At 40.3% G+C, this 17,190-nt stretch overlaps 1 protein-coding gene across 1 annotated transcript in view; it reads right to left on the minus strand.

The window, feature by feature from the left end:
* LOC142738593 (alcohol dehydrogenase 1-like) overlaps window positions 1–7,858 on the minus strand; it is a 29,137-nt gene extending 21,279 nt beyond the window's left edge. Inside the window, exon 1 of the mRNA XM_075849769.1 lies at window positions 7,773–7,858. Within this exon, the coding sequence (XP_075705884.1) occupies window positions 7,773–7,790 (18 nt within the window). The 5' untranslated portion in view covers window positions 7,791–7,858. The remainder of the gene's footprint in view (window positions 1–7,772) is intronic.
* Window positions 7,859–17,190: the final 9,332 nt, after the last annotated feature.

The raw sequence follows: 17,190 nt of genomic DNA on the forward strand, positions 1-17,190 counted from the left end.
CAGCTCGTCCCACAAAAAAACAAAACCCCGAGGGGAACATTTCTTCTGTTTCAAGAGGCGATTTATCAAGGACCTAAAATTAGGGAACCAGGAAGGGGAGGGCCCAGACATATCTGCTGGAAGCTACGGTGCCCGTATTATACCAGGACAACACTTTCCCAGCAAAATTCCCCAAACTGCAAAGGTGCGGAGTGTGGACCAAAAGGAGCATATATCAGTGCGACACTGGCCTGTGCAGAAAGGATTGCTTCACAGCGTAACACACATCTATGGATAATTTTATTGTTTTTTTTACCCCATTATTATGCCACCTGACTATGCCCCTGATGTATTCTGCCCAGCTTACATGTACCCCCACATTATAAATGGAAACACCAGCAATACTCAAACAAATCTACTACCTAGCAAAATCCGCTCTCAAAAAGCCAAATGGCGCTCCCTCCGCTCTGAACCCTACAGTGTGCCCAAACAGCAGTTTACTTCCACATATATGGCATCGTCATACCCGGGAGAACTCTTTTAATAATTTTTGGAGGTGTCTCTCCAGTGGCATAAGCTTGGCATGACATATTTGCCACTGAAATGGCATATCTAGGGAAAAGATTAGGGCCACATGTAGGATGTTTCTAAAACCGGGAAACACTGCATAATAATTAGAGTGCTGTCTTGTTACGGTGGCACAAGCTGGGCACCACATATTGTCATATCTATGGAAAAAAAATCCAATTTTCACTCTGCAACATCGAGTGCACACTAATTTCTACAAAACACCTGCAGGGTTAACATGCTTACTACACCCCTAGGTAAATGCATTGAGGGGTATAGTTTCCAAAATGGGGTCATTTCTGGGGGGTTTCCACTGTTTTGGTCCCACAGGCGCCCAGAAACCAATCCAGCAAAATCTGCACTCCAAATGGCGCTCCTTCCCTTCTGAGCCCTGCCGTGTGCCCAAACAGCAGTTTATGACCACATATGGGGTATTTCCATACTCGGGAGAAATTGCTTTACAAATGTTGGGTTCTTTTTTTCCTTTATTTGTTGAGAAAATGAAAAATTTTCCGCTAAAGCTACGTCTTATTGAAGAAAAAGGATTTTTTTTATTTTCACTGCCCAATTCTAATAAATTCTATGAAACATCTGTGGGGTCAAAATGCTTACTACACCCCTAGATGAATTCCTCAAGGGGTGTAGTTTCCTAAATGGAGTCACTTTTTGGGCGTTTTCATTGTTTTGTCCCCTCAGGGGCTTTGCAAATGCGACATGGCCTCTGCAAACCATTCCTGCTAAATGTGATCTCCAAAAGCCAAATAGCGCTCTTTCCCTTTTAAGCCCTGCCGTGTGTCCAAACAGCAGTTTATGACCACACGTGGGGTATTATTTTACTCGGGAGAAATTGCTTTCAAATTTTACGGTGCTTTTTCTCCTTCAGTACTTGTGGAAATTAGAAAAAATTAGCTAAACCTACATTTTCTTTGAAAAAAATGTAGATTTTTATTTTCAGGGCCTACTTCCAATAATTTCTGCAAAAAACCTGTGGGGTCAAAACGCTCACTATGCCCCTAGATAATTTCCTCAATGAGTGTAGTTTCCAAAATGGGGGTGACTTGTGTGGGGTTTCCTCTGTTTTTTCCCCTCAGGGGCTTTGTAAATGTGACAGGGCCTCCGCAAACCATTCCTGCTAAATGTGAACTCCAAAAGCCAAATGGCGCTCCATCCCTTCTAAGCCCTGCCGTGTGTCCAAACAGCCGTTTATTACCACATGTGGGGTATTGTTTTACTCGGGAGAAATTGCTTTATAAATTTTGCGGTGCATTATCTCCTTTAGTCCTTGTGGAAATGAGAAAAAAAAAATCGCTAAACCTACATTTTCTTTGAAAAAATGTAGATTTTAATTTTCATGGCCTAATTCCAATAATTTCTGTAAAAAACCTGTGCGGTCAAAATGCTCACCATACCCCTAGATAATTTCCTTGAGGTGTGTAGTTTCCCAAATGGGGTCACTTTTGGGGGATTTCCACTGTTTTAGCACCGCAAGAGCCCTTCAAACCTGACATGGTGCCTAAGATATATTCTAATAAAAATAAGGCCCCAAAATCCACTAGGTGCTCCTTCTGAAGCCGGTGCTTCAGTCCAGTAGCACGCCACATGTGGGATATTTCCTAAAACTGCAGAACCTGGGCAATAAATATTGAGTTGCATTTCTCTGGTAAAACTTTCTGTATTATAAAAAAAATTGTATTCAAAATAAATTTCTGCAAAAAAATATGAAATTTGTAAATTTCACCTCTACTTTGTTTTAATTCCTGTGAAACGTCTAAAGGGTTAAGACATTTTCTAATTGCTGTTCCGAATACTTTGAGGGTTGAAGTTTTTAAAATGGGTTAATTTTTTTCGGGGTTTCTAATATATAAGGCCCTCAAAGCCACTTCACAACTGAACTGGCCCCTGTAAAAATAGCCTTTTGAAATTTTCTTGAAAATGTGAGAAATTTCTGTTAAAGTTCAAAGACTTGTAACGTCCTAGAAAAATAAAAGGATGTTCAAAAAACGATGCCAATCTAAAGTAGACATATGGGGGATGTTAGTTAGCAACAATTTTGTGTGTTATAACTACCTGTCTTACAAGCAGATACATTTAAATCGAGAAAAATGCTAATTTTTGCATTTTTTCGCAAAATGTTGGTGATTTTCACAATTAAATACTGAACATATCGAGAAAATGGTGCCAGTAACATAAAGTCCAATGTGTCACGAGAAAACAATCTCAGAATCGCTTGGATAGATAAAAGCATTCCGAAGTTATTATCACATAAAGTGAAACATGTCAGATTTGAAAAATGAGGCTCTGTCAGGAAGGTCAAAAGTGGCCAAAGAGGGAAGGGGTTAATAGACATTTGAAGTAGCGTTACAGCAACATATTGTTATTAGGATAAGTTCACACCACGTTCGGGAATTACATTTGAGGGACAGCTTGAAACGCTCAACCGAACGTATTCCCCAGACGTGTAGGCATCTGTATTTCTATATCGTTGTCTACGTCTGCCATTGACTCCCACTGAAAAAAGTATGCTTTCCGGTGTATTTTTTCTTCCTATACAGTTGTATTGAAAAGCAAAGTAGACTGCGCTTTTCAATACAGTTGAGGCAAAGGTATGAACGTTAGATAATAATAGGCTATGTGGATGTTCGACATATTGTATATGTCAGGAAAATATTCTGATGTATAAACACATGTATAGATGAAACATGGTGTGAACCTAGCCTGTGAAAGACATGTGGCTGCGGGTTCTGTTGTCACTCTTGCGAAAATGGCATCCACAAGACATTAGAAAAATAGCAATATCCTCATATCTCTGTAAGTTACATAGTTACATAGTTACATAGTTACATAGTTAGTACGGCTGAAAAAAGACACATGTCCATCAAGTTCAACCAAGGGAAGGGAAAAGGGAAGGAAAAATTTCTACACATAGGAGCTAATATTTTTTTGTTCTAGGAAATTATCTAACCCTTTTTTAAAGCCATCTACTGTCCCTGCTGTGACCAGCTCCTGCGGTAGGCTATTCCATAAATTCACAGTTCTCACTGTAAAGAAGCCTTGTCGCCTCTGCAGCTTGAACCTTTTTTTCTCCAGACGGAGGGAGTGCCCCCTTGTTTTTTGAGGGGGTTTTACAAGGAACAGGATTTCACCATATTTTTTGTATGTGCCATTAATATATTTATATAAGTTAATCATGTCCCCCCTTAGTCTTCTTTTTTCAAGGCTAAATAGGTTTAATTCTTTCAATCTTTCCTCATAACTTAAATTCTCCATGCCCCTTATTAGCTTCGTTGCTCTTCTTTGTATTTTTTCCAACTCCAGGGCATCCTTTCTATGAACTGGAGCCCAGAACTGAACTGCATATTCTAGATGAGGCCTCACTAATGCTTTGTAAAGTGGCATTATTACATCCCTGTCCCGCGAGTCCATGCCTCTTTTAATACACGACAATATCCTGCTGGCCTTTGAAGCAGCTGATTGACACTGCATGCTGTTATTGAGTTTATGATTTACAAGTACACCCAGATCCTTCTCAACAAGTGAATCCGCCAGTGTAGCGCCCCCTAGGACATATGATGCATGCAGGTTGTTGGTACCAAGATGCATAACTTTACATTTATCTACATTAAACTTCATTTGCCAAGTGGACGCCCAAACACTTAGTTTGTTTAAATCTGCCTGTAATTCATGAACATCTTCCATAGTCTGAACTATATTACATAGCTTGGTGTCATCTGCAAAAATAGAAATAGTGCTATTAATCCCTTCCTCTATATCATTAATAAATAAGTTGAATAATAGTGGTCCCAGCACTGAACCCTGGGGTACACCACTTATAACCGGGGACCATTCAGAGAAGGAATCATTGACCACAACCCTCTGGATACGGTCCTTGAGCCAATTCTCAATCCAATTACAAACTATATTTTCTAAACCTATAGTCCTTAATTTACCCATTAGGCGTCTATGGGGGACAGTGTCAAATGCCTTTGCAAAGTCTAAAAACACTAAATCCACAGCGGCCCCTCTGTCTAGACTTCTGCTCACCTCTTCATAAAAACAGATTAGGTTAGTTTGACAACTTCTGTCCTTAGTAAAACCGTGCTGGCTGTCACTTATAATGCTATTTATTGTCACATAATCCTGTATATAGTCCCTCAATAGCCCCTCAAACATTTTCCCCACGATGGATGTTAAGCTTACTGGTCTATAATTACCCGGGGAAGACCTAGAGCCCTTTTTGAAAATAGGCACCACATTTGCCCTGCGCCAGTCCCTTGGCACTATACCAGTCACTAGAGATTCTCTGAATATTATGAAAAGGGGGACAGAAATAACTGAACTAAGCTCTTTAAGAATTCTAGGGTGTAACCCATCTGGTCCCGGAGCCTTGTGCACATTTATTTTATTTAATTTAGCTTGGACCATCTCTACATTCATCCAATTCAGTATATCAACTGATAGATTAACAGCACTGGCACCGGCTACATCAGCTGCTCTTTCTTCTGTTGTATATACAGAGCTAAAGAACCCATTTAGTAACTCTGCCTTCTCTTGATCCCCTGTGATCAACTCCCCATTACCATTATCTAGGGGTCCTACATGTTCAGACCTTGGCTTTTTTGCATTTATATGCTTGAAGAATTTTTTAGGATTTGTTTTACTATCCTTGGCCACCTGCCTTTCATTTTGTATTTTTGCTAATTTTATTACATTTTTACAGATTTTATTAAGCTCTTTATATTTTACAAAGGCTACAGCTGTACCCTCAGATTTGTATTTTTTAAATGCCCTTTTTTTTGTCATGTATTGCCCCTTTCACAGAAGGTGTAAGCCATGTGGGGTTTAATTTGAGTCGTTTATACTTATTACCTGTAGGAATAAATTTTGCACTATAATAACTCAAAGTAGATTTGAAAATCTCCCATTTATCATTTGTTCCATTATTTGACATTAGTTCTTCCCAGTCTATATCCTGAATTGCAGTTAAAAAATAAATAAATAATACTAATATATTTGAAAAGTGTCACGAAAAAAGGGTGTGGCTAAGTGTTATAAAATGCACCACATTTATTAATGGTGTGCACAATTTTTTGCCACAAACGTATGACAATCATGAAGACGCATAAGGAAGAGAAAAGTATCTATAAGTATATATAAGTATCTATAAGAAAAGTATACCCTTATGTTCACACAACCTATTTTCAGCCGTTTTTCTGTCCGTAAAGGCTGTGAAAAACGGCTAAAAATGCGGAGGCTGAACACCTCCAAACATTCTGCCCATCGATTTCAATGGGAAAAATGGCGTTCCGTTTTTAAAAACTGCTGCGTAAAAAAACGCCTCGTAAAAAGAAGTGCATGTCAATTCTTGAGCCATTTTTGGAGCCGTTTTTCATTGACTCAATAGAAAAACAGCTCAAAATACGGGCGTAAAAAAACGCTGCAAAAAACGCTAGTTGCTTAAAAAACGGCTGAAGATCGGGAACTGTTTTCCCTTTAAAGCAGCTCCGTATTTTCAGCCGATTTTTGTTAAGCATGTGAACATAGACTAAGTGCGCTGAAAAATCTTCACTATGGTGCTGATTCCTGTTGAAAACAATTGGAGACAAAATAGAGCTGTTTTTATTGCTGATTTTGGTGCAGAAAAAGCATCAGAATCAGCTTGTGAAAAAATCTGTTTAAACAAGGCCTTACATGTCTAGCGCCTTGCGTCAAATTTATCATTCAGCGTGCACCATTGTGATCAATTTGGTTTCCGCCTGTATAGTTTTATTCTGTCTAATTTCATGACACTATTAATAAATCTGCCCCCAACGTAATTTTCCTGTTAACATCAATCAAATCTCAAATGGCTAAGTCAAGTGTGTGCAGGGAAAATGTTTGCACTTGTATTATTAGATATTGTAGAAATATTTTAAATGTGTATAGTCATTTATTAAAAATACAAATGACGCCTCATTGATCAAAGTCTATTCCAAGCTTTCAATAGGGTGTGGCATTGTAATTCTCACAATCAGCATCAACGTAATGCAGCCACAGGTCTCTTCTTCATCCAGGCTGGGTAGTTTATAATCTATAAGGTCATCTGTATGCAGTATGGAGCCATGAAGCAGCAATACAGAGGTAAAGGGGTATCCACTACAATGGAGAGAACTGGCACAGTGGGTGGAATCTAACATTAGAAGCAATAAATCACAATGTGCGTGTAGTGTCATGTAAAACAATTTTCTAGTACATGTGATAAATTAGGATTTGAATGCCTTCTAGTTATCACTGGATGATATATTCAGACATCCACACCTATAATAACATAAAAGCTATCCCATGTTGTTCTTTATGTGCCCGTGTATTAGTGGGCAATTCTAAGTCCTGTACAAATGTAAATTGTTTTCCTGTTCTAGAATTCCTACTTGCTTTTATCCAGGTTATGGATCCGATAATATTACCAATGCCTATAAAAATGTTTTATACAAATTTCAACTCCCTATACTAAAAGAACAAGTGAAGAACCAAAACAAAATAATCTACTGTAGATATCAAACAATTCAGCAGCAGAACAGGTGAAGAACCAGACACACATCTTTGAGACAACCACCCACCATATTTTTTTTAGAGGGGTGATTCTCCCAAAGGAGAAGGCTATACAGAGGATTTAAGGGAATTGAAGTTGTGTTACGAAAACCTGGTCTAGATCAGGGATGGTTTTCATAAAAAGGAGGTGTTATGGAGATGCAAAACAAAAGTGCAGCTGGTCAATGAGACCTCATTTCTATATATAAATATCTGCTTCGACCTGCCAAATTCTGGCTGACTAAGGTTCTATGTTGTTTTCGAATGTCCATTTGAATAAGGGAAATGTATTTATAACGTACAGTTACACAGTCATCCTGATGCACATTCTCATTAAAATTGCAAAACACAAAAATGACCTTATTTGACTGGAGTTTAAGGGGAATTTGACTTTATAATGACATTTGTTTAACAAAGAATGAAGTCATGAGTGTTTTTTGAGTCTTTGTTTGTTTGTATATTGTCTTTGTAGTAGTTTTCTCTTAGATCTGTTCGTGAAAAGTCATATGCTTAATAAAACAATGGACATACACTTATAAGTGTAAAGGATTTATATGTATAAACTCAGCTTAGCTTTTGGATATTCTACAATATACATACTAGCTCGATGTTCCAGTTTACGTTATATCATACTATAATAAACCAGATATAAGAGCACTCACCTTCCCCACAGATGACATCTTTTCTCAGATAGAAGGTCCAGGGATGGAAAAACAGATTATCAGGTTTTATCTGCCTGACAAAACTTGTCTGCTTGGATACTGAAGCAGGCACAGTTTATATAGAGGATTGTGCCTAAATTTGAATACACCCATTAAAGAACCCTTTCCTGGCATCAAATATACAAACTTGCTCAGTATTCCAGAAGACAATTTTCACCAGGTGTGTCCGATATACAAGTCCACACAAATACTTGTTCATGCCCTATTCTTTTCATGTCTTTTGACATTTTAGCAAAGTCATTCTGTTTACAATGTCATAAGTTTTGCCTATACGCTTAGCTTGTCTGTGTGATAACTACATCTGAGTGTTCCGTAACGGAAAAATTGTGATAATATGAATACCGCAATGTGTATGTAATATGTCCTTAAACTGTAGTTACCCTTTAATCACAACCAATTGCTCTAACTATCGCAGCCTTTTTTACTTTACTAACATGGAATCAAATTAATTTTCCTAGGGACATTCTGCAGTGATGTGCAAACCGCATATATTCACTTATATTGGTCCCTGTCGCCAGTGAACTTTGCAAAATAATGACTTTATTTTAGACACACAAATTTGGGCCAATTTTATAAGACGTCAATCGTCCTACGACTATATTTTTAAAGGTATTACCAAAATAAGCATTCTAATGTAAAATAAATCCAATGTCGAGAATCAGCAATGAATATGAAGCTTTGCCCTATTTGAAAATGAGTCATTCCTTAGACTATATATTTTTCTATACATAACAATTCTCTTTTAATATGTAAACATTATAAAAAAGTTGATTTCACTATTTTGTTTTTGTAGATAATTAATCTTATTCCTGAAGCTTTACTGTACTCCACAATGTCAGCTTAAATAACATTATGTAATACGTTACAATTGCATAAGCTTATATTGAGTACTGTACATGTAAGAATTAATACAATGTGTTACCTAGGGAGGGCGAGGAAAGTAAAAACACAAAGAATGGTGTCCGAATCTGAAGTAGGTATTAATGATGTATGGCTCAGGTGTTTAATGTATGTATGCCCAGAGATTAAGCTTTTAGGCTTATGTGGGTGATGGGTAGTATGTATTATGAAACAGGAAAATAATATGTTAGCAACATTTCAAAATAAACCCACTCAAGATATAAATCATCCACATGTCAACTAAAGATCATACACAAGATGATGAGAAATGAATGCTTGAACTATTTCTATACAATGTCCTAGGCAAAATCGGTAGATATCTAGTGCTAACAGCACCGGCTTTAGACATCATGATTTCACGTAAAAATTCACATGAGAAATTCAGATTTTTCTTTTAACATTTCCTTGGCACTTTAAGGCTATGTTCACACGGAGTATTTTGCAAGAGGAATATCTGCCTCAAAATTCCGTTTGGAACTTTGAGGCAGATTTTCCTCTCCCTGCACGCCGATTTTCGCGCCGTTTCTCGCCCGCGGCCATTGAGCGCCGCGGGCATAAAACACAGTGAAATACGCTTTCTCTGCCTCCCATTGAAGTCAATGGGAGGTCAGAGGTGTAAACGTCTGAAGATAGGGCATGTCGCTTCTTTTTCCTGCGAGGCAGTTTTACTGCTCGCGGGAAAAAGACGCCGACGCCTCCCATTGAAATCAATGGGAGGCGTCTTCGGGCCGTTTTTGCCGAGTTTTGCGACGCGGTTTCCTCGTCAAAAAACTCGGCAAAATACTCCGTGTGAACATAGCCTAAAGGGAACTTGTCACCAGCATTTCACCTACTGAACTCTACTCACCCCTCACTGGCCGCTGCTGTCAACAGTTCATTGCCGTTATCCCCTCTCCTAAACACCTCCTCAGACAGTAAATAATGGTCTGCAAACATTTTGCGCCTTTTATGATAACACGGCAGTCTTGTTAGTTACTTTTCTTATGCCCTTCCATCGCCGAAAACTGTCCCACCCTGAATGCCAAAATCTCATCTGAACTAGCACGCATGCGCCCGTCATGTATGGTACGATACCCTTCCCTGCTTTGTCCGGCCCTCAAATCTAGTCACTGCGCATGCGCCGCTATTGTGTTCCGTTGCGCGCACGCGCCAGAATAGGACATTGATGTGCAAGCGCGGGATTTCATGTGTGCTGGGGGGAGGTGAGGATCTGTCAGTCAAATGTAAGGAGACGGGGTTAACTCGGAAAGGCTTGCGGAATGAAGATATGACTCTTTTCCAACGAAGATATTACTCTTTTATGCTTCATTAGCATACAGTACAGGAACACTAAAAAACTGAATACTAAATGTACAGAACCTACTTAGAAGACAAATATAGGTTATATAAAAATGATTTTTTCCCTTCCACAAGGTATTGCTGGTTTAAAAGGTGAAATGTTGGTGACAAGTTCCCTTTAGCACTTTTTTGCATTGACAATGTCTTGTAGGGTGTAACAACAATGCAGATAATTTTGGGTGCCTGGTTGTTTTAGAGCTAAAAAAACAAACAAAAAAAAAACAAGACAAAAGATTTACTCCTATACCGGCAAAGACTCTAGTAATTAGATTTTGGAACTTTCTTCATTAAACAAGATACTGTAGTTTCATGAATATTCTTTTCTTATTTTTTATATTGGATTTTAACATTCCTTTGAACTGTAATCAGATTTATAAATCTAATTAATATTATTTGCTTAGAGAAAATGTTAATCAGTCATGAATATTTTTAAGAATACCCAATAAATTTTGTGACCAAATCTTTTCTACGTGATTTTTTTGTTAAAATAGACATGGCATTCATTCACATAAATGCTACTTATCAGTGATTTGTTGTGAGCCTGTGGCTAGTTAAAGGCAAATCACTGCGGTATTCATGAAATATACAAATACCATTTACAATACTAATTATCATTTGCAAACCGTTCACAATCTCTAATGAATCATTAGTTTAACTTGCGCTGTTTGCATTCTGGATATATCTTTAGGCTGCTGCAATACTTGAGTGACAGGGCCCAATTTCCATTCTCCTCTGGAGTCCATTGGTGTTACTCATTATACTGAAGAAGTGCTATTGGTGTATAATGCATATTGATGGTGAATCATAAACACATCCACACACTGTGTGGCCAAGAGATGAATATAGGCATGTTGTTAATCTGAGGGGACGCTTGTCATTTTTAGTGGTTGTTTAGGCACCTAAATCCTATGTATTAAACATGACAACCTGTGGATACTCTGGTAAATGTATTGGTCATTTCTCATCTTGAAAGCGTTATATGCAATGTATGGAGGGTTTTTCCTCTTCGGGTTCTTTTACACAGCCCAGTGTATAACAAAACTCATCTACACGCTGCAGAAAATTTCCATGCAGAAATTTACCTGCGGTGCGGATATCTGCTGCCGAACATTTGTTGTAGCATTTGTTGCAGATTTTCCCTAATGCATTCAATCGGGAAGGGAAAATCTGCAACAAATGGTAAATGTTGCATTTTCTACTCCACGGCAAAAATCGCAACTAGAAAAAAAATAAAAGACAATACTCACCTCCCCTGGCACTCTCATAGCATTGCGCCCCTGCTTCCTTGGCTGGTCTGTGTTGATCCGGCCTCCTGGGATGACAGTTTTGGCTGCCGCATTACATTGGACGAGATGTCATCCCAGGTGGGTGGCTCAACACAGACCAGCCAGGGGCACGTCACTACCGAAGTGTCAGGGTGGGTGAATATAGTCCCTTTTTTTTTTTTTATTATTCCCCTCTTCTCACATTTTCTTTGGCAAATCCAGCTGAAAATCTACACCAAATGAAACACCAAAGGAAACAGGATTTGGGGTGGACTTTCTGACAGAACTTCCTGCTAAATAAAAAAAAACTTTTTTGTAGACACTTTTAAACCCTTTTTTTAATGCAAAAAATAAATCCTGTCTGAACCTATCTAAAACCGGACAATGGATTGATCATACCATTAAGAACAGAATTCAAGACGCTAGTGAGAACAGGGCCATAGGGGTTGTTTACACAGGGCAATGATCTGGAAGGAGCGTTCAAATAAACGCTTGTTGCCCGATAATTGGCCCACATAAAAGGGACTTAAGAGGGACTCATGGGAGCTCTGTGTAAAGGATTCACAGCTATCAGATAAATTAAGACGCTGAACATTTAAATAAGAAAACTCAATCCTACCTTCCCACACTATGTTTATCATGTATAATTTTTGGCAGTGGCTTCTTAACCATTGGCAACTTGTCTGACACATAATCTTGCTGAATAAAGCAAACATTCATGTAGATTAATTGTTCACTTTGAGAACTACACCCATGTATGCACACAAATAATGCATCATGGGTAACTAATTTCAATGGAGTCATTGTGAATCTGACTTTTCTTGCAATGATAGAGCCAATACAATGTAAAGTAAGATACAATTCTACTATTGCGAGGATGCACATGTAAAGATTTTAATGGGGTTTTAAAAAAACAAAAACCTTTGATATGCTGCAGAAAAATGTCATGTGTATTTTAGGGCATGCATCAGGTTTTTCCACATGCTCTAAATGCGGCAGGAGCAGACGTACAATATGTGCAACCTGTGCAGCTGCACATGGGCTCAGGAGATAAGGGGACCCACTGCTACTTAGAAAGCAGCTAGCTTTTATATTCCATATATGAGAATGAGCAAATTCATTTTATAGCTTCCAATTACCGGTGGATTGTTAGAGACATAAGGGGGGTGCACTATGATGTGCTAAAGGGGATCAAGGGGCCCATATACTGTTTTTGCACAGGGGCCCTCTGCTGTTTTTCTTACAGATTTTGCAAAGGGTGCAATCCATTTAAAATCTGCACCAAAGTGTTATACATGCAGATTTTGCCACAGAAAAATTCTGCCATGTGTAATCTTAGCCTGGGCTCATGCACGCAGTCGTACTACAGCTTGGTTTTGTACGGAGCCATAATAGGGCAGCAATAGAGGTACACGAGCCCTCTACAGTACCTCCTATATGCCTCTGATTTTATATTCAGGCATACAGGTTTTTTTTCTATTGGATTTCATTCGAATGCAACAGAGAAAAAAATCGTGGTATGCTCCATCAGACTCTTTATGTATAGAGTTATTCTTCCCTTGAATATTTCCATATAGAGGAGAATATTTCTGTACAAACAAAGTTCGGGGAAACCTCTACGCCAATACACTAAGGTTGTAAGGCTCTGTGCATAGGGCCCTGTCATGTGCATGAGCCCTAAGAGTAATATATGCCCTATACTGTTTAGAAAGTGTAGGCTCTCTCTCCAGCCCAGAATGTTAAAATGGCTTCCTACAGAATGAGTATTAACAACACAATAATATTGCGCTCACTACACTGTGCACATGTATAAACAGGCTCTCATCGTGACTGTGCTGTGCACCTGGATATTAGTTAGGAAGGGCCAGAAGAGATATAAGGGAGAAGAGTTTATGCCAATTGGAGAGAGTGTGTCTAGACCCTGTGAGGTGATGTGGGATCCTCTGTCTGCATTTGGGTCCTGACTTCAGTCCCTGTGAGGCTGGTGGTGGGCAATGTCGTGGAGTAACGGGAGGCCAGAGAGGACATTTTCAGAGTGGGATCAAAAATGCTGCCTTGAGACTGGCGGTGAGCCGCAGCAGAGGATAAGTGTCCTAAGTGCCAGAGGGGTGCTGTACCTGAGAGCTTGGGTTTGTCGCTGGGGGAGAAGCCATGAGTGGTAAAATAACCTGGTCTAAATGGGAGCCAAAGCTTTATGGCAATATCTACAGGGGGCTGTATGGCACTATTTACAAGGGAGAGGTGAAGCGCTATCTGCAAGTGGGGTGTAACACAGTCTACAGGGGGGACTGTATAGCACTGTCTATGGGGGGCTGTATAGCACTGTCTACGGGGGGCTGTATGGCACAATCTGCAGGGAGCTGTATTGCACAATCTACAGGGGGGCACTATCTACTGGGGGCACTGTCTAGAAAGGGGGCTGTGTGTGGCACCTAGGAAAGGGAGGGCACCTAGAGGAGAGGAGCACGTAGGGGAGGGCTGGCACCTAGGAAAGGGGGGCCCAGTCAAAAGTTTGCTATGGGGCCCAGTCTTTCCTAGTTACGCCCCTAGTAGTTAGGAAGGTAACCCCCTCTTGTGTCCTCCATACAGTAGTTAGGCCCCCTTGTGCCCTCCATATACTAGCACCTCTTTGTGCCAATAAAAAAAAAAAAAAGACTCAACTAACCCCACTCCAATGAGGGGGCAGATAGGTGCTCTTCCATGGCTGGCGTCATGACGTCATTGCGTCACCAGCGTCGCGACTTTACCGCGTCACCGGGGCCGTGACATTGTCGCATCACCTGCGCCATGACGTTGTCACGTCACCAGCAGCGGGACGCTGACGTCCTCTAGAATGTGCCAGGCCTTAAACAGCCTATGGCCTACAAGTGTAAGTGGTGGGGCAGTGAGCCAATGGTTCTGCCCCCTGGCTTGAGAGAGATGCAGCTCGGCGCTTCGGCTGGCTGGAATTATCTGGGAAAGGTATTGGCGTTGCAACCAAAAGGATCCATGGAAATGATGGCACATCTTAACTAAGTGACTGGTACAACCACGCAGGTTACTTGAAGGTGAGGGAGGCTGTTATAGGGAGGAGCCTTCCTGAGACTCATAGCGGCATTGTAGGACTGGTAGAAGTCCACAGGGTGTAACCAACCTCGATGGATAAATTGGTCTATTTCACTGGCTTCAGTCCTGACAAATATCTGCTTGTTACATCACCTGTTTACTTGAATACGTTCTCTTGAGGTAGTATAACAATAGTAAAGTACCACACTGTTGGGAAATATATAAAGGTTACTGTTCAACGGCAACTGGCTCATCTACTGGAATAATCTCTTCATCTCTACTTTATATCTAACTATAAAGGGGAGCCACCTGTTAAAGGTGTGCACAGTGTAGGACTGGAGTTTTTTGTGCACAACATTGGAAATTATTCTGAGGGTCCACCCTCCATGTATACAGTACATGCCCACTTCTAATAGCATCATAACCTTGGTTGTTATTATCATTCACATATAATTTATAAGGCCTAATATATGATTTACAAATGATCTTCTAAGAAATAGACCCTAGTGGTTCCAAAATCTGATTCTGATTCTGCTGCTCTAGAGGCTCCTATCTCCTCAGAGGAGTTGTCGTGGGCACTAAAGCATTCTTTGTCAGAGAAGGTTCCAGGTCCTGATGGCCTACCCTTGCAATACTATAAGGCTTGCTCTGACCTTCTCTCACCTCATTTTCTGCACGCCTTCAATTCACTTACTGCGGGGAGTGTTCTTCCCCAAGACACACTCCGTGCTTACATTACGATGATACCCAAAGAGGGGAAGCACCCTTACCTTTGTCAAAACTAACGTCCAATTTCTTTATTGAACGTTAATCTTAAGCTGTTTCCTAAAATTCTGGTGTATAGGCTGACCCCCCTTTTACAAAATGTTATCCATAAAGACCAGGTGGGTTTTATGCCTCTACGAGAAGCACGTGATAACACCACTAGGGCTATAAATTTAATTTATCAGACTACTGCCTCGCTCTACACACGTTCTTTCTGGCCACGGATGCGGATAAAGCATTTGATAGGGTCAATTGGGACGTCATTTTAGCGACCCTATGGTATATTGGAATAGGCACACATATGATGCAATGGATATCAAGTTTCTATTCCTCCACCTCGGCACAGGTTAAGGCTAATGGTCACCTCTCCTCCCCGGTTGTTCTCTCGAATGGCATGAGGGAGGGGTGTACTCTGTCCCCTTTAATCTTTATTTTATGCATGGAGCCCTTCTTATGTTATGTGTACTCCAACCAAGATATAATGGGCGTTCCTCTAGGGGGGATGACCCACAAAGTCGCAGAATGTGTGTATGATTTTCTCTTTGTTCTTATCTCCCCAGGATTTCCTTGCCTAACTGATGGCGGAGCTGAATAGTTACTTGATACTATCCAACTTTAAAATGAATTACCTACAGTTGGAGGCTCTCAATATCTCTGTTACAATCTCTTGTGGAGGACTTGTCTGAGTCTTTCCCCTTTAAGTGGGCTAGGAACTCTCTCAAATATTTGGGTGTCCTACTTACCAGTGTTTGTCTTGCCTTTATGCGACGAACTACCCTCCACTTCTTAAACGAATAAAGAGTGATCTAGAATCCTGGATGACGGTCACATTTACCTGGTTTGGTCAGTGCTCGATCTTTAAAATTAACATACTTCCTCTGATTTTGTACCTTTTCCAAGCCTTGTGTCACATTGGGTACGTGGACCCACTGGGCCGTACCGCCTTAATAGTATGGCAGCTGGCCAACAGGACACAGGTAAAAGTCTATAGTTCATATAGGTGTACCTGTGGTTGCTTCAGACAGTAGCGAGGCAGGCTCGGAAAGGACATTGGCAGCAGGCAGACACCAGGCATGGTATAACAGGACAGGCGTGGAACACAGCACAGCACGACTCCAACTCAATAGGGTACTTGACCAGGATAGCACGGGATACAGGTTATAGGTAGCAGGAACAGGAATCACTGGGAACTGGAAGACACTAGGAGACCATTTGCAGAGACAAACTAAGGTAACGACAGCAAGGCTCAGACAATACAGAGCTATTCTTATAGTCCAGGGTGCTCTGGGAGCAATCAGCTAAATCTCACACCTGGCTCCTTAAAGAGGCTCTGTCACCACATTATAAGTGCCCTATCTCCTACATAAGAAGATCGGCGCTATAATGTAGGTGACAGTAATGCTTTTTATTTTAAAAAAAACGACCTGTTTTCACCACTTTATTAGCGTTTTTAGATTTATGCTAATGAGTTGCTTAATACCCAAGTGGGCGTATTTTTACTTTAGACCAAGTGGGCATTGTACAGGGGAGTGAATGACGCTGACCAATCAGCATCATGCACTCCTCTCCATTCATTTAGGCAGTGCATAGGGATCCTGCTAGATCCTTATGTGCTGTCTAATACTAACACATTAACAATACTGAAGTGTTTAGAGAATGAATAGACATTCCACGGGATGTCTATTCACAATCTCTGCACTTCGTTACTCTGTCTGTGGTAGTTACAGCAGAGGACGCATAATCTCGCGAGATTACACGGTAAATGACAGGTTACAACGAGATCACGCTTCCTCTGCTGTAACTACCATAGAAACAGTAATGAAGTGCAGAGATTGTGAATAGACATCCCGTGGAATGTCTATTCATTCTCTAAACACTTCAGTATTGTTAATGTGTTAGTATAAGACAGTACATAAGGCTCTAAAAGGATCCCTATGCGCTGCCTAAATGGAGAGGAGTGCATGATGCTGATTGGTCAGCGTCATACACTCCCCTGTACAATGCCCACTTGGTCTAAAGTAAAAATACACCCACTTGGGCATTAA

The sequence above is a fragment of the Rhinoderma darwinii genome, chromosome 1, assembly GCF_050947455.1.
Source record: "Rhinoderma darwinii isolate aRhiDar2 chromosome 1, aRhiDar2.hap1, whole genome shotgun sequence".
Classification (NCBI taxonomy): Eukaryota; Metazoa; Chordata; class Amphibia; order Anura; family Rhinodermatidae; genus Rhinoderma; species Rhinoderma darwinii.